The following is a 20,067-nucleotide window of genomic DNA, read 5'->3' as shown; positions in this document are numbered from 1 at the left end:
TGTAGTATCTTATGTCTTGTTAAACCTCTTTAAAATATTTTGCCATTTTTAAACACGTTTTTTTGCTACATAACACACATACAGTAACTTATATTTTTACAAAATAATTATTTCATAATAACATAATATAAAGTATCACTGATTCTCAAAGTGTGTGATTTTGTGTGTAACCGTTTCAAAAACCAGGATATTCTGTCAAGTCTTTTATTATCATTCAGATCACCTGTGACTTGAACAGCCAAACACAGTTTCCAACTTCACTCCAAACACATTTTTCCTTTAAAAAAATTTGAACTTTTTAATACATTAAAACCCTTTGTATAAATCAATAAACACACTTAATATATATCTGTACAGCAGGCACATATTGCGTATATATATATATATTACACTTCATAAAAAAATACATATACAAATCCCACACTTGAAAATCCCACTTCAAGTATTAATCAGTAGTTGGTTGATAACCCCCAGACAAATCAAATAACACCTCAGAAAATAAATCTTACTTTAAAAAAAATACTTCATACTCTCTTGGAACCTCACATTTAAGATCACTTTTTCATGGAAGACCGTGCACATAACAAGCACACCACCTCAAATGACACACCACACACACAGACATGCCTGTATTCACACTTTCATTCCTGCAAACATGCAATTATATTGGGACATTAAACTATAACATCCCTCTCCAGTTCATGCCTGACCCTTACTCTAACCCAAACCTAATCCTGATAGGAAATGTAACCCCAGGACTGACAAAATATCTTCACTTTAGAGGATTGTCCTAGGGACAGGTGTAAAGGAAGAACACACACAGACACACACACAGACACACACACAGATTCTAATAAAAGGCCACGTGTTTAGGGAATGCAGACAAGGTAAAATAGTCTACTCTTCAGTCAAGTCCATCTGCAGTCTGCACTGTGACCCCCAACCACCACAGATAAGGTTGACTGGAGGCTGGGTGGGTGGGGTGGGGTGGAGAGGGTGAAAGCCTGAGACGTCCCATGAGCATAGACAGTGAAAGGCTTTCATCTGTCTCAGTACTATGTTGCCAGCCGCTTTCCATTTAAATGCGGCGCTTTGGTCTCAAAATCCAACAGCACTGTATGCAACTCCACCCCTGAGTCCCGCTCATCTTCCTCCCCATCCTCCTCCTTTACCACCGCCTCCTCCACTCCTCTCCCTCGGTGCCCTCTCCTGGCCCGGTGACCGCCCCGTTTCCTGCGCAGGCAGAGAAGGCCCCTGAGGTCCACGTGGGCCAGTGTGACTTCCAGTGTGTAGTAGAGGGACCAGAAAAGAGCAAAGCAGCCCAGCAACAGCAGGAACTGGAGGCAAGGACAAAGGAGAGAGAGAGAGAGAGAGATACATAGAGGAGGTAAATCACAGCAGAGCAGGATGCATGTGTGGATGAAGTAGAAGACAAAAAGCAAGAATGGCTACAAACGGGAAAAAGAAGAGGATGTGAAAGTAAAATCGATGACCAAGTTGAAGCACTCTGTGACCTTAGTGTAAGTATCCTTCCTGGTTTAGTTGAAAGGGATAAGCATAGCTGGGATCTATTACTGGATGTCTATGGGATTAATTAGCATCTTTGCTAAAAGAAAATGCACATTAATACGTCTCCAAAGATGCATGGATGGTGTAAATTTTACAATTCACATCGCAACTTTTAACACACTCATTAAAGTTGGATTTCAGATCCACTTCCTGTGTCAAGGTGAGAATTATTAGTTTTTTCACCACAAATAGTAACCGGCAGGCAGAATTTCCTGCTAGATGGCATCTTTCCCTCATTTTCCACCGATCCAATTATTATGTTTAGTTTAAGGCATCAAATGAGAGATTATGGTTATTTGGATATCCATAAATATCGGAGGTGTGCCCTCAATGGATAAAAGATCAAACGTATTAAGAAACTGTCTATTTTTAAAATAGCTTTTCTAAACTGGCCAGGAATGTATCCGTTCTTATTAAAGCATCTGTTGAAAAAAAGTAATGTTAGGCTGACAAGTCCAAAGTACCCTGTAACTGAGCTAAAGTAAGCTAAAACCTCCATCCAACAGTACTCCATACTGCATACAGCTACATTTAAAAAAGAAAATCATACTTTAGCTTGTTTACTCTAAATACGTAGAATATTTAGGAATTGCCTAGAAATGGAACTATCCCTTTAATGTTGATCTTCTTAAGGTATTAGAAGTCTGGTTTCCAATATACATTGCATAAGAGTAGACAGAAAGGCTAAAGAGAGACAGAGAGGACAGAGTGACACCTTGAGGCTGTTGGAGGTGAATGGGCTGACGATCTCTGGAGGGATGTCCAGGCCTGGAGGGCAGGGTAAAGAGAAGCTGCTATCCAGATACTTGCCACTCATGGCCTCCTCCACCAGCCTGTCAATCAAGTAATCAATGCACAGCCAATCAACATGCAAAACGTCTATCAAGCTTTCATGTCAGTCAAAACACCGAGCCAGTCAAGGTGACACGTATTTTAATCAATTCAGAAACTTTGATGGAAAAACTATTAATATTCAATTTTTCTAAAAACAAACTGCTACAAATAATTAAAATGGGAATAAAACACACATCCAGTAACAAAAACAGGCAATCAACAACAGATGATCTCAACACTGTTGGCAGATGGCAGCGAGGTCTTACCTCTGTCTGTCCTGGACCTCGCTGGAGTTCATTGAGGAACCATACAGGGTCAACTGTGACTGCTTCAACACTCCCACAGCGGCACACTTCTCAAGCGATTGCTCCTCTACAGCAGCACAGAGAAGGGTGAGTGTGGCAGGTCAGGTACTGTACTCAAACAACATAAACAATGACTACCATACAAGAGACAGAAAATTCCCACTCCTGAAAAAAAACATTCCCATCGCTGACACCTCACAGTGTTTGAGTCGGTGGGAGAGCAGTGTCTTACTGTGGTCAGATATGTTGAGGGTGTACTGGCCTTTAGCGCTCTCTCCCCAGCAGCGCACGGTGGAGAAAGTCCAGTCCTGGTAGCCTGCTGGGTCTCTGTGCGCAAAACACAAAGAGACTACTTAATTAGACTGCAGTCATATCACCATACTTTAACATCTGAGGTACTGTTATATGTGATCATTGCTGATTTTCTTGCTTGTCTATACTACCCAATTCTTCTTAATTATTTAATTGAGACACTGATTTCACTTTTCACACAATTTAACGGTTCTAAAAGAAGATACCAATGCGTGGGTTTGTACCTATCGATGGCCCGGCGTGCCCCGATGACTGATGTCATACCGCTGGGGCAGACCAACACAATCTCCACGTTGCCACGGCAAGGGTGGGTTATCGTAACGGTAACAGCCACATGCTCTAGTGTCTCCATTCCAGACTGTCTCAGGTCAGCAGCAGAGACTAAGGGAGAGGAGAGAGCAGCTTAGAGTGTGTGTGTGTGTGTGTGTGTGTGTGTGTGTGTGTGTGTGTGTGTGTGTGTGTGTGTGTGTGTGTGTGTGTGTGTGGTGTGTGTGTGTGAGAATTTCCTGGATTGATATGCGTAGCCGTGGGACTTTTCAAGACCTGAAAATACCATTTAAGAAATGTATTCAGAGTGATGCTGTAATAAGATAAAACTGTATTGATCACAGAATAACAATTAACAATAAAAATAAAAAAAACAGTATACTTAAAATATGGTACTATAAGAACTTAATTTGTTACACACATCTCACTTTTACATGACTATGTTACACGACTTCTTAAGTAATTTTGGATGGTTAGCGTAGTAATGTGATATGTAACACATTTTATATACAATTTACATTCAAATTGATTATGCTATTGCACATAATGTGACAGAGAGAGAAAACAAGCTGCTAGCCAAGAAACACATCAGGGTGAGCCTGAGATAGTTGCATTCTGAAAGACATGGAGATTAAATGAAATTCCTTGTAAATCTCTTACATGAGACTCTATATTCTTCTCTATTTTTTTCCCCTTGAAATATCAGTCAGTCTTCCTGACCACCTCCCGCCCTCCCACTGCAAGTGTTTGGTAATTTCCTGGTATTTCCTGGGCTCTGACTACTAATGAGCCATGGTGCTCTCTGACCATGTAGGGCTGCACACAACCTCAGGGCAGGGCGGGTTGCAAAGGGACCAGGGAGCGAGGAGTGTAAACAGAGGTGTGGAATGAAAGAGTCAAGGGACAGATGTAGAGAAAGAGGGAGGGGAGAGCCGGTCAGGAGATGGAGACAAATGGAGGAGAGAGGGTGAGTACAGTGGATGTCAAATTAGTAAGGTGGATGCTGAGTGTGGAGGGGCGAAAGAAAGGAAAAGGAAAGAGGGCAGGGATTGAGAATAGATAACTGAAGTATCAAATAAAGAACAGAAATAGAGATAGAGAAGTGGAAAGAAAAGGATTTGGTGGGGATGCAACACTGATGCTGCGCCATAAAAAAAATAAAATAAAAATAAACTCCACTGTGGTGATATATGGGTCTCAGTATGCATGTCGAAAACTTAAGATTAAAAGTCATGTATTCGATACATTTTCTCACGAATGCACCATTGTGGCAGTTGTGCACGTTCAGAAGAATTTGTATTCAGAGTTTTTAAAGTAAGAAAATATCCACTGGATAAACTTTCTTTCCTGCAGGGGGGGTTGTATCAGTAATATACTACAAACTATTGTCCAGGCAACAGAGGTACCAGGCTCAGAGATGAGAGAATAAAGACATATCTTGGGGCAATATGCTGGAAAATACTAGCTGCTCTGCTGAACCACCAGCTTCTTTTTTTCAGTTCTGTTTTCTAAAATCCCAAATATGTTTTGCATGAGATACAAACAGGGTCGGAATTGTAATATGTGCCTATGTATTAATTCACTGGGAAGCTATAAACACATGATGTGGGAGTGTCCCTCTGTTCAACACTTTTGGGGTTGAGTATCCAGAGTTTTGTTGGCAAACCAGATTTTGCCACTACTGCTACTAATGATGACTCTTAGTTAGAATTTAATGAAAGGCACGGAAAGTTGGTGCCTGGGGGCACCAACTTTCACAGACACCATTACAGACACCATTAAACTCTGCATCAGAGAAAGGCTGACATACTTTCATGAGATTGTGTTACTTGAACTGTCCGAGGTTCAAATTAATAATCCTCCACTTTAGAAATGTGGTCGCATGCAGCAGTTTCACAATTTTATTTATTTCAATATTTGCAAATAAAGACTGAAAGTGGAAGAACACAACAAAAAAAAAAAAAAAATATGTATAAATATGCAGAAATGCACAAAAATCCAATAAATTTCATATGGTATCATAACTCCAAGCATGCATTGATGACATGGATGGAAAGATTTAGTGCTCACTGTAGATGTACATTTTGTCCTCTCTTGTGTTCTTTCCCTTTTTCAGAACAAATTCCAGCTGAGTGCTGAACATGTCACATTTTTGAGGAACTTTTTTTAAATCACAATATTTTTTTCCTATACTTCAGAAAAACCCAGCACACACACGCACACGCACACTAAAACAACTTGACAATCTTGTCCCTGAGGTGGATTGACAGTACCAAGGGGATGTGACTGGTTATATTAGGACAAAGCCAGTCACTGCGCGCATGTATATAAACACACAAATGCGCATTCGTAGCAACTGTGTTCACATGGGGGCCAGCAGCTGAAATGCTTAAGGGGCAGTGCATTAGCCAATAAGGCAGCCAAAACACATAGAAACTACAACAACAAACACTGCTGAGTAGTGTGAAAGGCAAAACATGTACAAAGTCCTGTTGCATGAGAATACACGCACACACACACACACACACACACACACACACACACACACACACACACACACACACACACACACACACACACACACACACACACACACACACACACACACACACACACACACACACACACACACACACACACACACACACACACACACACACAGCTTGAGTGAGGAGAGAAAAAGAGACTAGGGAGAATGAAAAGTTTCTGCAACAATAAGGTCACCATGAGCATGTGTGTAAATGTGCGTGAGGGAGAAAGAGACCGATCACGCACACAGACAGTCAAATATGACAGAATCAGAGCAGTGAGAAGTGCAAAATGGGACAAAAGCTACTGAGTTTGGGAAAGTTGTAAAATACAAAAACAGATTGGGAAAAAAAATTAAGAAAAAAGTAGGGGGAAAAAGAAATAGTAAGTAAGTAAAGATTATTTGTATAGCACCTTTCACAGATAAAAATGACAAAGTGCTTCACAATAAAATGCAATACAACAAAAGAAGTCACAATACAAGCAGATTGAAATACAAAATAGAAAACATAAACAACCATAAAAAAATCCATGGAGGCAATCTGGAAAAATCCCTCCCAGTATTTCAATGTGGACGCAGAAACTCCCAAACAAGAGAACATTACCTAATATGGAAAGGCAGACTGGCTGAGGAATAGGCAGGCAGGGAGAGAGGGAGGGAGGGAAGAAGGGAGTCAGCTACGTAGTACAGAGCGCAAACTCAACAAGCAGCTGTCCAATACAGAGCTGAGAGAGTGAGAGAGGAGCAGACAAGCAGACAGAGTTACCATTCCAGATGTGGCTCAGCTTATTGGGATAAATTGGGATGGGCTCTTCCTCCTTTATAATGGAGCTCTGATACGACACGAGAAACGGCACTGACTCCCATACCTGAGAGAGAGAAGAGAAGAAACTTAGGGCTCTTGTGGTCAATTGTGGTGGAAAAAAAGAATCAATTATTAAGTAAACGTGAAAATAGCTGGTGGTTGCAATCTGCTTGTGTATAATGTATGCATGTACCTTGGCAGCATTGACAAGTCTCCATGCATTGAGCAGACCAAAGCCGTGCTTGTGGCTGTGGTGAAAACCAGCTCCGTTCACACTCCATTCTGCACTGCTGTCACACTGTTAGAACAAATATAGAGATAACACACACAGCAAAGTTTACTTTTTAGTTTATATATATATATATATATATATATATATATATATATATATATGAGATATAATGTTTTCATTAATGATCTTTAGAGGTGCTGGCAGGGTCCAAAATGAACACTTGCCAGTCGCCAAATGCGGGTACATTTTCTGTTTGGCGAGTAAATCTCAGAGGGCTATCCGCTACATGGCCGGTAAATGTTTGTACCAATATAATTATGTTTTTCAGTCTTCATTTTAGTAAAGTTGCAGCTACTTTCTTCTGTTTCTCTGCTGCCTGCACGTCGTAGTTTCGCGGGGGCGTGCCAATACACACACGCTCACACGCACGCACACACACACACACGCCCTTGCGCACGCCCTCACGCACGCACCCAAAATGCATTGAGGACAGATTGTGATCCGATCAGCCAAACCCATTCAGAGTTGGTCAAAGTCGCATTGTCAGATTGAAGGTACCCTGTGGAGTTTTTGATCACTAGTGGAGCAAAGTCCAAGTTATGTTTGTATTGTCCAAGCATGCGAACACGCTGGCGAAGCAATATAGTCCTGCGGCCAGTTTCTGCACTATTCTGCTGATCAACAGTTGGTGGCAATGGTGCACAAAGAAACATTACAGGGCGTGAATGTAAGCAATGCAGCATTTCAAATATTAAAAAAAAATTGCAAATGTTTGATGGAGGAAGGAAATGCATTCATCGTGTTGGTTAGACCTCAAGGAAACAGACAATGCATTTTGGTGAGAAACACTGATCATAAACCTAACTTTTATTTGTTTAAAATAAAACTGCACAGGGCACCATTAACAGTGGGAAAGTGACCAGGAGTGACGTTTCCCTGCACAGTTTATACTTTTCTATATGTTTTTATCCAATCCAATCCACTTTATTTCTATAGCACATTTTACAAACACAAAGTTTCCAAAGTGCTTCACAGAAGACTCAGAACATAAAAATATATATATAAAATATAGAAAGAATATAAGAAAGAATAAACACCACAGTGGACCACATAACTCACACAGAGTTAAAAGCCAAAGAATAAAAGTGTGTCTTTAGACGTGCCTTAAAACACTCAACTGTAGGGGCAGTTCGGACATGGAGGGGCAGGGCATTCCAGAGTTTAGGTCCAACCACAGAAAAGGCCCTGTCCCCCCGAGTCTTAAGTCTTGACTTAGGGACCACAAGCTGGTGCTGGCCCTCTGATCTCAGTGTCCGCACTGGCGTATAAATTTGGATGAGGTCCGAAATATATGTTGGGGCCAGTCCATTCACAGCTTTAAAAACAAACAATAAAATCTTGAAATCAATCCTAAAACTAACAGGGAGCCAATGCAATGAGGCAAGAATTGGAGTTATATGCGCATGCTTTTTGGTTCCTGTTAAAAGTCGGGCTGCAGAGTTTTGGACTAACTGTAAACGTGAGAGTGCGTTTTGATTTATACCAATATAAAGTGCATTACAATAGTCCAAACGAGAAGAAATAAAAGCATGTATAGCTTGTTCAAAACTGCTAAAAGACAAAAACGGTTTAACTTTGGCTAAAAGGCGAAGATGATAGAAACTAGATTTCACTATTGCATTTATTTGTTTATTAAATTTAAACTCACTGTCTATTTTTACCCCAAGGTTAGTTACCACAGGTTGCACAGAGACATTTAGGGGGCCCAAATCTATCATTGGATTAGTGGGGCCAAACTGCATAATCTCATTTAGTTTTAACATTTTGGGCCAACCACTCTTTGACGTCATTTAAACAGTCAAGTAGGGATGTCAGCCTGTTATGCCACCCATACTAGCGTTATTTTATCTATTTATTGTAAAGTTGTGGATGTGTGCTCTGCATCCCTATGCAACATGTCACTTTAACTTGACATCTGTCACTCTAGCCTCCTGGACTGTCATCCAGGTATGTTGTGAGTGGTGTGCCGTCTTTTTTTTTTTTTTTTTTTATCTGCCTGTGTCAAGTGTGATCCCGTGTGGTGTGATCCCGTGTGGGATACCGTATGTGTATATATTTGCTCTATGTTTTCGTTGTATCTTGTTGATGTCCAGTCATGAGCACACTGAAGCAAATCCCTAGCAACTTGCACCGAGTTGTATGGCAATAAAGTATTGAATCTTGAATCAGTTCTGACACATGTATCCAGGTAAACTAAGTATCTCTACACAGGCCTGTAGCCTGTAGCCACACAGTAACTGAAGCAGCAACCGTTTCATCAGGCCTACCTTGGTGGCGGTAAAGGTGATAATGTGCTGTACGTCCCTCCAACTGAGACAGGGACGGACCTGCAGCATGAGGGCCACCATTCCAGCCGCCAGGGGGGCTGCGGCAGACGTGCCGGTGTGGCCATCCGTACAGCCAGTCCCCTTCCGCATCGACCAGTCTGACGTCACCTGCGGGGATAGACAGATGGGCTGAGTGGGGAGGATACAACCATGGAGATTCATGCACAGTACAAACAAAGTGCAAACAGCTCTGGCAGGAGGCCAAACAAAGTGACACTCACATATGCAAGTGTACACAAACCATTTTACAGTTTACATTCAACACAAACTATCCTTGAGCAGGGAGCTTCTCCACCTACACCAGCAACTAGCAAAGAACACTTCATCAGGCCCAGTGTCATAGAGCCATATTTAAAGTCATAGAGACATATTTACTGCAGGAGACCAGAGTTCAGCACTGTTTGTGTACAGTTGATGGAATAGATGAGGAACATATGACAGTCTTTTAAAGCTCTAGGGAGCTTAAGCTTTTTCAAGGATGAACTTTTAAGTAAAAAAAGGACCAATATACAGTTTTTTTCCTGACGCTTTGCTACTATTCTCATGTGTGTATGTGGTAATATTTCACTACCGTAGTAGAAATAAAACAACAGATCATCAAAAAGTACTGTAGCTCTTTTCACAACTCTAAGTACATCTGACACTGACTGTACATAAAAAACATCTAAAAACAATCAGTTTCACATTGAAATACACTACGGTCATACAAAGTACATGTATAACTTTGGATAGGATTTTCTTCTCTATTGTTAAAATACTTTTTACTTACACTATGCTCATTGTTCATAACTGATAGTCAATGAAACATTTGCGTAATATACTGTATGTATGTTTTTTTGTCTATTATAGTCCGATGGAAAACCCCAGAATTGCCACCCTAAGGTGTGAGGTTTTTATGTGACCTTGGTGGGATTTGAACCCACAACCTTACGGCGCTTACCCACTGCTGGTAACAGCTCTATTCGGTTCGGTTCGGCTCGGCTCAATCGCGGTGCCCCGTCATCCTTTTTCCATTGCAGATTTAGTACCGCCTTATGCGTGAGGCGAGCGTCGCTGGTCGTCATAGCGATGCTGCAAGAAACTGCCGTGACCTAACGCGACACACACACAGAACGTCGAAGGTGTGTTGTTCTTGGCCAGAAGTGATGTTAAAAAAAAAAAGTACCTGTTGGCAGGTACCAGGAACTTTTTTTTTTCATAATGGAAAACCCCAAAAGGCGAGTATAGTCGAGGCGAGTCAAGCAGGTACCATGTAATGGAAAAATGTACACGATTTACAAGTATGATCAGTTTGGAGTCTTGTACTTAGAGATTTGAAAAACTGCACCTTACGATTGATACCATAGCAACTAAAAAAAAAACTAATATTGTTTTACAGGTTTGTCTATAGTGTATCTAGTGGATAGTAAAATCCACCCATATGCAAGGTGCGCACACCTACAAACATGTCTCATATGTCTACCATGTACACCATCTGCCGGAGCGAACACAATAAGTGACAGCCTGTCTGACAGAAAAGCCACAGCAATGTGGGCTGAGGAATTCCAAGCCCTCTGCGTTTACATGTGGATGACGTGTGGGCCTTTCCAACAGCTGTCGGAAGGTTTTAAAGCTACTATGCAGTGTTGTGCATGTTCATCCAGAGATGTCTATGCGGTAGTGAGAGTATATGAGTATTATCAAGAGACATGTTCTGTAACTCAACAACATGCAACCCATTTGTGTTAATAATTTCCACATGCCACTATATATTCAATAAGAAACCCTGAATCTCAGAAGGTAAATGTCTGAATCTAGAATATATCCTGTGTCATGTTTTGGTTAGCCACAGCTATTTCTCAGGGCTTACATAAATCCAGAAAAATTAACACATCAGTATGACTAGAATGAAGTCAATCAATTAGCAGAAAAATTGGAGAGGAACATTTGAAAAATAAAATGCACAAGCTGCCATCAGCTGAATTGTCAGATTCAAAATAGTGTGATGCATTTGGGAAGGCAGCTGTTCTTGGGAGACTAAATGGGTTCTTCAGAATATAACAGAAGTGGGCAGTGTGTGGTAAGCACTTGGCCTGTGAGTATACTGTGGTCAGTGGTGGATCAGCCTTCTCCAGAGAGAGACAATCCTGGCTAAACTCTTCTCCCCCAGGCGATGACATCCCTGGGCCAAACTGTGTTGCCATGGTGACACCCGCAAACAGCGGCAAATAAAAGGTCAGTGGCTTCGATGGGCCCTTACTCCTGTCATCATCCGTCATCGTTTCAGATGAAAATAGTCTCTGCTCCTCCTGATGTGGAGCTGCGCTTTTACAAGATTTTGTCCACCTTCAAGTAGCTCATAATTGACTCCCTGCTTTCCGGTTTCTTATGCAACTACTACATCTATTCTCTGGTCTTGTCATCCTTTGTGCGTGTGTGTGCGTGTGTGTGCGTGTTTTCCAGTAAGACCTACAATGCTCCTCATCGTGCTTTTCCCGCTGCTGAAAGTAACAGCCAGCATGGACGCACACTCTTCAGCATAGAAGGGCATCCTGCCTTCCTCATTGACCGCTCCTGCAAAACACACACACACACACACGCACACAGACACACACACAAAATTATTCATAGTTATGGCCCGATGCACACATGTCCACACCCCAAACACAAGTGAACACACGCCTAAGGGCCTTTGTGTCTTACCAATTGTTATGGTGTAGATGGAGTTGGCGTAGCCGTCAAAGTTGCAGTTGTCATTGTATTGACCTCCGTTGCCACTGGCAACCACAAAGATACTGCCAAAACCTTGTCTGCCTGCAATCACCCCGTGCTGCAGCGCCGCCTGTCGAGGAAAAAAAAAAAGTCATGCTGTGATAAAATGAGTCATTTTTCCTTGCCTACTCCTCTGTAATTGATCTGTTGCAGTGTACTGCCCCCTGCAGGACAAAATCAATACTTCACACAAACTGTCTTTCTCTTACCTTGCCTAGAGGATGGGGTCCATCCACAGTGTGTCCATCATCATCTGGACCCCAACTAGAGGAAACAAGAGTCTAAATCAGAATCCCAGCAAGACTTGTACAATATGCTATTATGGCATAGAAAATGACATGGAAATACAGACAAACAAAAATGCTAATAAATAAATTGCAAGTGAGCAAACAAAGGCTGTCAAAAGCTTGTAGAAATAAGAGACACATGCGAATCAGTGGTATTTTACGGTTTATAAAAGCCACTTTCCCAATGGAAATCCCTAATAGGACCAGAGAGAGATGTGTTTGTTACCTGCAGCTGTAGATGTCGTTGACCTGGTAGTGCTTGTTGAAGGCTATGGCCTCAAGGCTGTCCGTCAGCGGGCCGTCCAAGACTCTAATACCTGAACACAAACAACAGGCGAGAGATATTTCAGCCCATACATCTCAGCTTCTTTCTGAGTGATTCTTAACACTGGGACATCCACCTTTAAAATTCCAAATTGTCTGTACCTGCGACCTTGCTGCCGTAGGCCACCCCCACAGCACAGAAGCTGTTGTTGGGAACGGCTGCGATCTCTCCGGCACATCGCGTGCCGTGGTGGTTGTCGCTTTGGATGTCCGGGTGAGGCATTGGGTCTGGGTCATTGGAGTTCAGGTCATAACTGCCCTCTGCACTCTGAGAGGATTGAAAAATGATCGTTGGAAAATGAGTGTCTGGTTTAATGTTGTGATTATATTATATCATACTTGGTGCAGTAGAGACACTCTCACAACACATTCACTGAAACGGCTTCTTTCCTTTATGGTTTTCAAAATGTCCAGCCATGACGGCAGGGCTAACAGCTCACAGTTCTGTCAGTTTTGACTTACATAGTTAGGCTGGATGTCCTGGTGGGTGTGCTCCACCCCGTCATCTACCACCACCACTGTGACTCCTTGGCCAGTGATGTTGTGCTCCCACACCCCTGTTACGTTGATGTCCATACCCTTATTACGGTAATTGTGCTGCAAGAACAAGAAGAGTAAGGAAAGGATAATAAGGGGAAAAGGAGAATAAGTACAGGATTTCAAATGCAAGTTAAGGAAGTTAACATGGTGAGGTGAGGGTTACAAAAGTGCAGGCTTCTCCCGCCTCTAGTTTCTGGGTGGCATGGACTAGCCTATGCATCACTATGGAGTATTTACTTGGATTGTACTTTGGTTGTCTGATGTTTTTGTACCCACAGGACACACACTGTGCAACCAGGTGACAAATTAAGCGATGTAAGCCTAACCCTAAATGGTTTTATTCCCCCTAACCCTTAACACTAACCAGCATCCTTTAAATATCTTGTTTTAAGATGTTTATAAGGTTGTTTTATGAGGAGTTCATATTATTACCTCCGCCAAGGAGGTCATGTTTTCTGCTCTGTCTGTCTTTCTATAAGAATCCATTAATTTTGGAAGCAGATCCAAATCATGGGGTGGATAAACAAATAATTTTTCTCTATCGATAATGATTAATTACCACAACGGTCACATGTATATTCGACTTCACCAAGCCCTTTATGCATACAGGATGCTGTGTTAAATGGAAATGGAAACTATCAGGTGTGTATGTGCTCTTATTGTACTTTGCACCCTGATTAAGGTGTTACATTAGGTGTGGGGGGGAGATACGTCAAAAATTGACAAATTAATATCATACACTTCCAGAGGACATCATTATTTCTGAGTGGCAAGCTATGTCAGCAAACTTTTAATGGTCCCAATTTAGCAAAAATGTAAGTACTAAGGGGCTTAAACAATAGATCATAAAAAAAATAACAGTACCGACTTGTAGCTGACATTACAACAGGCCATTTGATGAACTTTTATGGGGTCACAGTCTCCCGATGGCTATTGATGGATATGTTGGTTCCCAAATAGGCCTATTGGTGTTAACATGTTTCTGTCTTTGAGATTAGCAAAAACATTTCTGACTTACTCCATTTTAACAGAAAAGTCCAATAAAATAAATAAAATAGTCCACACTGAGCTGATAAAAAAAGTAAAAGGACAAGCAGCTCTCACTAACAGGAAAAGTAAATCAAATCACAGGTTGGCACTGTCTAAAACAGGCTCCTAATTGGATGCCTGCTAGACTGGTTCTACATAAAGTGCTAGTGTTGAAACAAAACAAAAAAAATCAAACAATGAATATTGTATGCACATTATGTTGTTGGGTAAATTATTCATTTATTAATTATTGACAGCCACTGATCTATGGTAAGTCTGACTAGACAACTAGCCAGTGAACAAGATGGTAAGAAATGGCAAATGGACTGCATTTATATAGCGTCTTTCTACCTTACAGGACTAAGCCCTTTACAATTCACACACACATTCATGGATGGTGGTGGAGCTGCCATGCAAGGCACTGGCCTGCCCATCGGGACCAACTTGGAGTTCAGAGTCAGAGTCTTGCTCAAGGACTACCTCCTGAGCCACAGCAACATACACAATAGTCTAGATTCTCACCAGGTGCCACTGTTTAGGGTAGTTGGGATCGTTGAAGGCCATCGATCTCTTAGAACGGCTCAGCACTCTCTCCTGGGAGTACCACAGGACATGAGGGTGGGCTGCCAGGACGTCCCCAGGCCAGACACTCTTGCTCCAAATACCAGATACAGATGCGGGCTTGACAGAACACAGCAAGTAGTGGCCTTCTAGCTGTCCAACCTGGCCCTGGTTTTTCAGCCCAGCCTGCTCTGCTACCTGGGATAGCGAGAGTTCAAAGTACAAATTAAACTCGGACAATACTTCTAAAAGTATTGTGTTTTTTTTCCCTGACCTAGGCAACTTTAAAACAGATGAGATGAAACATTGTTCCCTGCGGAGAAATGGGGTCGCTGCAGAAAATAGGATACATATGGGGAGCATTAAACATGAAGCAAAAAACTGAAAACATACAGTATATTGATTTTTAAAAGCTTAATGACAGTGGCATAATGGGTGAAAGAAAAAGCTGTAGTAAGCAACACGACAATACCAAAGTATCGTTCCCCCCAAAAAAAACCTTAGTGATATTTCATTCTGAGCCATGATAATCTTGGAAAAAGAGGAAAATTCTGCACAATGCTCTTGCAGCATTAACATTTAATAAAGAAAACTAACCTTTACCAACGCACCTACACAGAAAAATTATTGGATGTGCAATTTTTTTCTCTGTCATGATAAACAAATCAATGCTGTTGTTAGCTACAAGTTACAGTTATCAGTTAAGAACTATTTCTTGTGGGCCTAAAGGTTAGAGAAGCGAGCTTGTGACCAGGAGGTCGTCGGTTCAATCCCCAGATTGACAGGATTACCATCATTACCACCACTGAGGTGCCCTTTAGCAAGGCCCTTAACCCCAACCGCTCCAGTGGAGCTGGTCAGTGGCCAGCAGATCAGACTGTGGTTGTACTGGGCAGCTTCCAGGTATGAATGTGTAACTGTGTGAATGTGATCAGGGCGTTCCTGCAAAAGAGAGGCTGCCTCTCAGTGAACCTTCCCTGAATAAATAAAGGTTAAATAAAATTAAAACAATTTCCAATCTCAAGCCAATTCCGTCCTCCTATGAAATGGAAAAAGTAATTAATTACATCCACACTGGCCTGAACTCCCTTAATTCAGGCCTTCCCCAGTCATCATAAACTTGCCTACTGATGGTCTAAAATGCAGCTGTAAGAATGACTGGTTGACTGGTACTAAGAAATGTGAGCACATTGCCCCAGTGCTAGCCTGTCTTCATTGGCTCCCTGTTCACTTTAGAATCCAACTTAAGACACTACTGATCACCTTCAAGGCTCTTGATGGCAAGGCCCCGTCATATATTACAGATCTTATTCACCGGCACTCAGGCCCGAGGTCTCTTAGATCTGATGACAAATATGTCCTGTATGTCCCTCGATCACACCTGAAACTAAAAGGTGACAAGCATTGCAGTTGCTGGTCCAAAACTGTGGAACCAGCTGCCATTAGATATCAGATGTGCTCCCTTACCCTAGTTAGTTACTTACTTACACAAATCATAGAAAGAAAATAAATATTGTAGCCCTCCTAAATTATCTTTTATTTTGAACATGTCAGAACAGAGAATTGAGTCCCTGTGCTTTGGGAAAATACACAGAGGGACTACCTCTATAAAGATTAAAGGTCCCATGGCATGAAAATTTCACTTTATGAGTTTTTTTAACATTAATATGAGTTCCCCCAGCCTGTCTATGATCTGCCAGTGGCTAGAAATGGTGATAGGTGTAAACCGAGCCCTGGGTATCCTGCTCTGCCTTTGAGAAAAGGAAAGCTCAGATGAGCCGTTTTGGAATCTGCTTGTTATGAGGTCATAACAAGCAAGGTTACCTCCCCTTTCTCTGCTTTGCCCGCCCAGAGAATTTGGCCCACCCATGAGAGAGAGACATCATGGCTTTCAAACAAGAAAAGTGGCAGTTGGTCAAGGCCACACCCCCACCCTCCACCTTGCCCCTCCCACTCTCCTCCTCAATAGCTACAGACACAGAAATGGCACATACTAAGGAAAGCTCATTGTGGGACTGGCTCTAGTGGTGGTAATTCTGGTGAGACCACTAAGGTCTATATAAAAGCATCCAAAGAGCACCATGTCATGGGACCTTTAAAACATGTATCTAGTAGTAGTAGTAGTAGTAGTAGTAGTAGTAGTGTAGTGTTTGTGGTAGTACTGTACCATGTTGGCTATCACATCCAGGTGCACAGAGCTCTGTTCACCATCTTTTTCCTCATTAAGTGGGCCAGAGTGGAGCCGGACGGCCCAGGACTGCCCCAGGCCGCAGGAGAGTGACCGCCAAGGTGAAGGTGGAGAGGAGGCGGAAAAGGGAATCGATGGGGCAACGGGAGGCAGGAGGGTCAGAAGCAAGAGGAAGAAGGAGGACAGAAAAATAAGGAGCAGGAATGCGGGATAATAGGATGTTGCCATGGCAACGGAAAGTGACACACAGGGTCAACCAGGCAAGCCTTCCTCATCTGAACTGCAACCTGAAGACAAAGACAGATGGGGAGAAAAGAAGGTCTTGTTAGCTGTGAAGGCAATGACAATATGTGGCTGGTTGCTCATCATCTGTGTGCTGCATTCAGAGGCTACTTATTAAATTCACAGCATCGCACTAACTGGACGGCAGTTCAGAGAACTGTGGCCGCAGCACATTCGATTAACACTCCGTGGTTACACCAGTGGTCCCGCACGGAATATTGTGAAGTGGCTTTTACAGATGAATGCTATTCTATTAGCACTGTTAGGCTAGAAAATTCAATAATCGAACACAAGAAAATAGTGGGGTGGGTGTCTCTCAATTAAAGGGGTCAATTTCATTGAAAATACAAACAAAAAGGTACACACGATGTAGCTCCCTTCAGTGCAATTTATTGGCACATTTACAAGAAACCTTTCTAGCAGTGAGCCTGAGGCCCCAAGGCAGTTGCCTGTTAGCCAGTTGGTAATCCAGCCTTGACTACAGGTAGTATTCAATAGTCTGTAGTTCAGTTAACTATTTTACCTAGAGCTCAAATGTATATAATAACACAAACCTGACTCGGACACTCTAATTAGAGACACTATATGAAAAGGTAATAACAAGTGTCACAACTTCAAGTCAGGAGGAGCTTCTTTAGAATTAAACCATAATTTACTAGATCTTTCGAAGGAAGCATCTTGTTTTTCCTGTTTTAATTAACACTTGTGCGATTGGATTGTAAATACGACTTGGCACATCGCACGCCCAAATTGTCCTTCAGCAAAACAACGAACCCTTGCCAGCTGCTCTTTAGCCAAATCTCTGGCTCGGTCTGACCACATCATAAAGGATTCATATCACAGCCATATCACAAACGTGACAACGTTAGATGGAAATGTGTTATTAACAGATCCCCATTCAAACATTTAAATGACGTTGAAATTGACAACAGTAACGTTAGCTTAGATTCCGCTGCTTCAGTTCAGCGTTCTTTTGTATTATCAATGGTGCAACCACATGATATGTGCTCGCATTTGCTGTTAAACCGGTTAGCTCTCTGGCAGGCTAAGCTAGCTCTAAATTTTGCTGATTGTTTAGTTTTTGTTAAGCCAGTCAAAGTTAGGTCAGCTAGCTGATTTTAGTAATTTAACGGACTGCGACTGAGACTCTAACGTTATAGTAATAATAACATAAATATATTACTATAAACTAAAAACAACAGAATAAAAGTTAAAAAAAAATTTAAAAAAAACTTGTGAGTGGGACTCGAGTTTCAACCGAGGCATTGTTGTGGTCATAGTAAGCTAACGTTAACATTAGTATCCTGACGCTAATTGATATTGCTGTTCTTTAGTGAGATATGACAGTTCGAACCAGTAAGTTAGCCATGGCGATTCATTACGATTATACAATGGTACCTTACCTTTCCACTAAATTCGTTTTTCATCTGTTCCTTGTGAGATTTATGAGAAACATTAAGCTTGTCATATCATTTCCTGTAACAAACAAGTCACGTTCAAGCCAAACGTACTACGTCATACAGTTGTTACGCAAACGTCCTGCGTCAGACCTGATGGGTTCCACAGTGGAATACAGGTACTGCACATGGATACAATCAAATATATGGTTGTATTCTGGTTGTATCCATAGATATTTTTCTATATCTATGGATACAACGGGATACAATGCAAACTGCACCCCTGGTCTATGGTCTTATAAAGTAGGCCTACCCTTTATTTATACATCCTTGGTCTAAACATGATACATCAAAAATACCCAGAACGATTTGTGTGGATGTATCTCGTTTCTTGTTGTTTTGATTAAATAATTCCCCTAATTTTTGAAGACCTTGCGTCTCTGTGTGCCTGTTTATTTATTAATCTAATGTTATATAAATGGCAATTTTTTGTCATTTATTTTGATAACGTTTATATTGTAATATGTTCTGTATGTATTTTCTGCGATATCTTCTTTTAATGTCTGTTTAATACGGTGACCGACGAAAAGAAAAGCACACAAACCCCGAAAACAAATGCAAAAAAACCCCGCTGCATCCAGATTCCACAACGGAAGTTCTCCAGACCTCTAGAGGGAGCAGCTAAGGGGAACAGCTGGATTTATGACCCCTTTTCTGCCTTTTTGTTAGAGTCGGGTATAGCTGCATATTAAAAAGAGAACTCCTGTCTCATTCCCTTATTAATAACATAATAATATATTAGTAATATACAGTCTCTGCTCCCGTCTCAGCCGGGAGGCTGGTGCCGTGCTTGAGCTTTGACTTTTCAAAATAAAAGCTCGCGTTTGGTCGGCTCGTTCTTTTTGCATCGTTTTTTAATTGCAGCGCGTTTGTATATTTGGTTGTGTTGTGTGCAGCGCGTTTGCTGAATGCCGCACGTGTTGTCAAATTAATGTAGTTGTTTTCTTAATTTGCTTGTGTTTTGTCTATTTGCATGTGTTTTCTGAAGTTTCAGGGCGTTTGCCCCTGTCGGCCACCGTAGTTTAATAATAAAATAATAACATTATATAAAACATTAGTCAGGATCTGAAGTATATAACCTACAAAAAAATACTAACATAATACATCAAGCGTCTAACCTGCAAGAAGGCAATTTACTATTCACTGCTTTAAACTGCATTAAGTAGGAGTATTAATGCAGTTTAAAGCAGTTGTACTGCTGCTGCTGTTCCTTAGTTCAGTCTGACAGTCAACACAGGCTGTGTGAATGCCCACTGCTTTGTGTGTGTATGTGTGAGTGTGCGTGTGCCTGTACTTTTTTTTTAGATTCATTTTTTATTAGCACCATTTATCATTCAGACATACAGAACAAATTACACAGTATGTGCCAGGTAATATCAGATGGTGCACTGAACTGAGAAACACAAA

At 41.6% G+C, this 20,067-nt stretch overlaps 1 protein-coding gene across 1 annotated transcript; it reads right to left on the bottom strand.

Moving 5' to 3' along the window:
- Nucleotides 1-224: 224 nt before the first annotated feature.
- Nucleotides 225-18,712, bottom strand: pcsk7 (proprotein convertase subtilisin/kexin type 7). Its single transcript, XM_028573904.1, has 17 exons — nt 18,607-18,712; nt 16,901-17,208; nt 14,695-14,931; nt 13,066-13,200; nt 12,706-12,871; nt 12,506-12,596; nt 12,202-12,256; nt 11,924-12,062; nt 11,694-11,794; nt 9,182-9,349; nt 6,816-6,920; nt 6,584-6,686; nt 3,245-3,401; nt 2,941-3,035; nt 2,670-2,775; nt 2,285-2,402; nt 225-1,337 (listed from the first exon to the last, which is right to left on the bottom strand). The coding sequence occupies exons 2-17, from the start codon at nt 17,147-17,149 to the stop codon at nt 1,056-1,058; spliced, it is 2,307 nt and encodes a 768-aa protein (XP_028429705.1). The 5' UTR covers nt 17,150-17,208; nt 18,607-18,712; the 3' UTR covers nt 225-1,055.
- Nucleotides 18,713-20,067: the final 1,355 nt, after the last annotated feature.

The sequence above is a fragment of the Perca flavescens genome, chromosome 3, assembly GCF_004354835.1.
Source record: "Perca flavescens isolate YP-PL-M2 chromosome 3, PFLA_1.0, whole genome shotgun sequence".
In the NCBI taxonomy this organism is placed as follows: Eukaryota; Metazoa; Chordata; class Actinopteri; order Perciformes; family Percidae; genus Perca; species Perca flavescens.
Note: the sequence above shows the minus strand (reverse complement) of the source record. Positions and strands in the feature narration are given on the sequence as shown.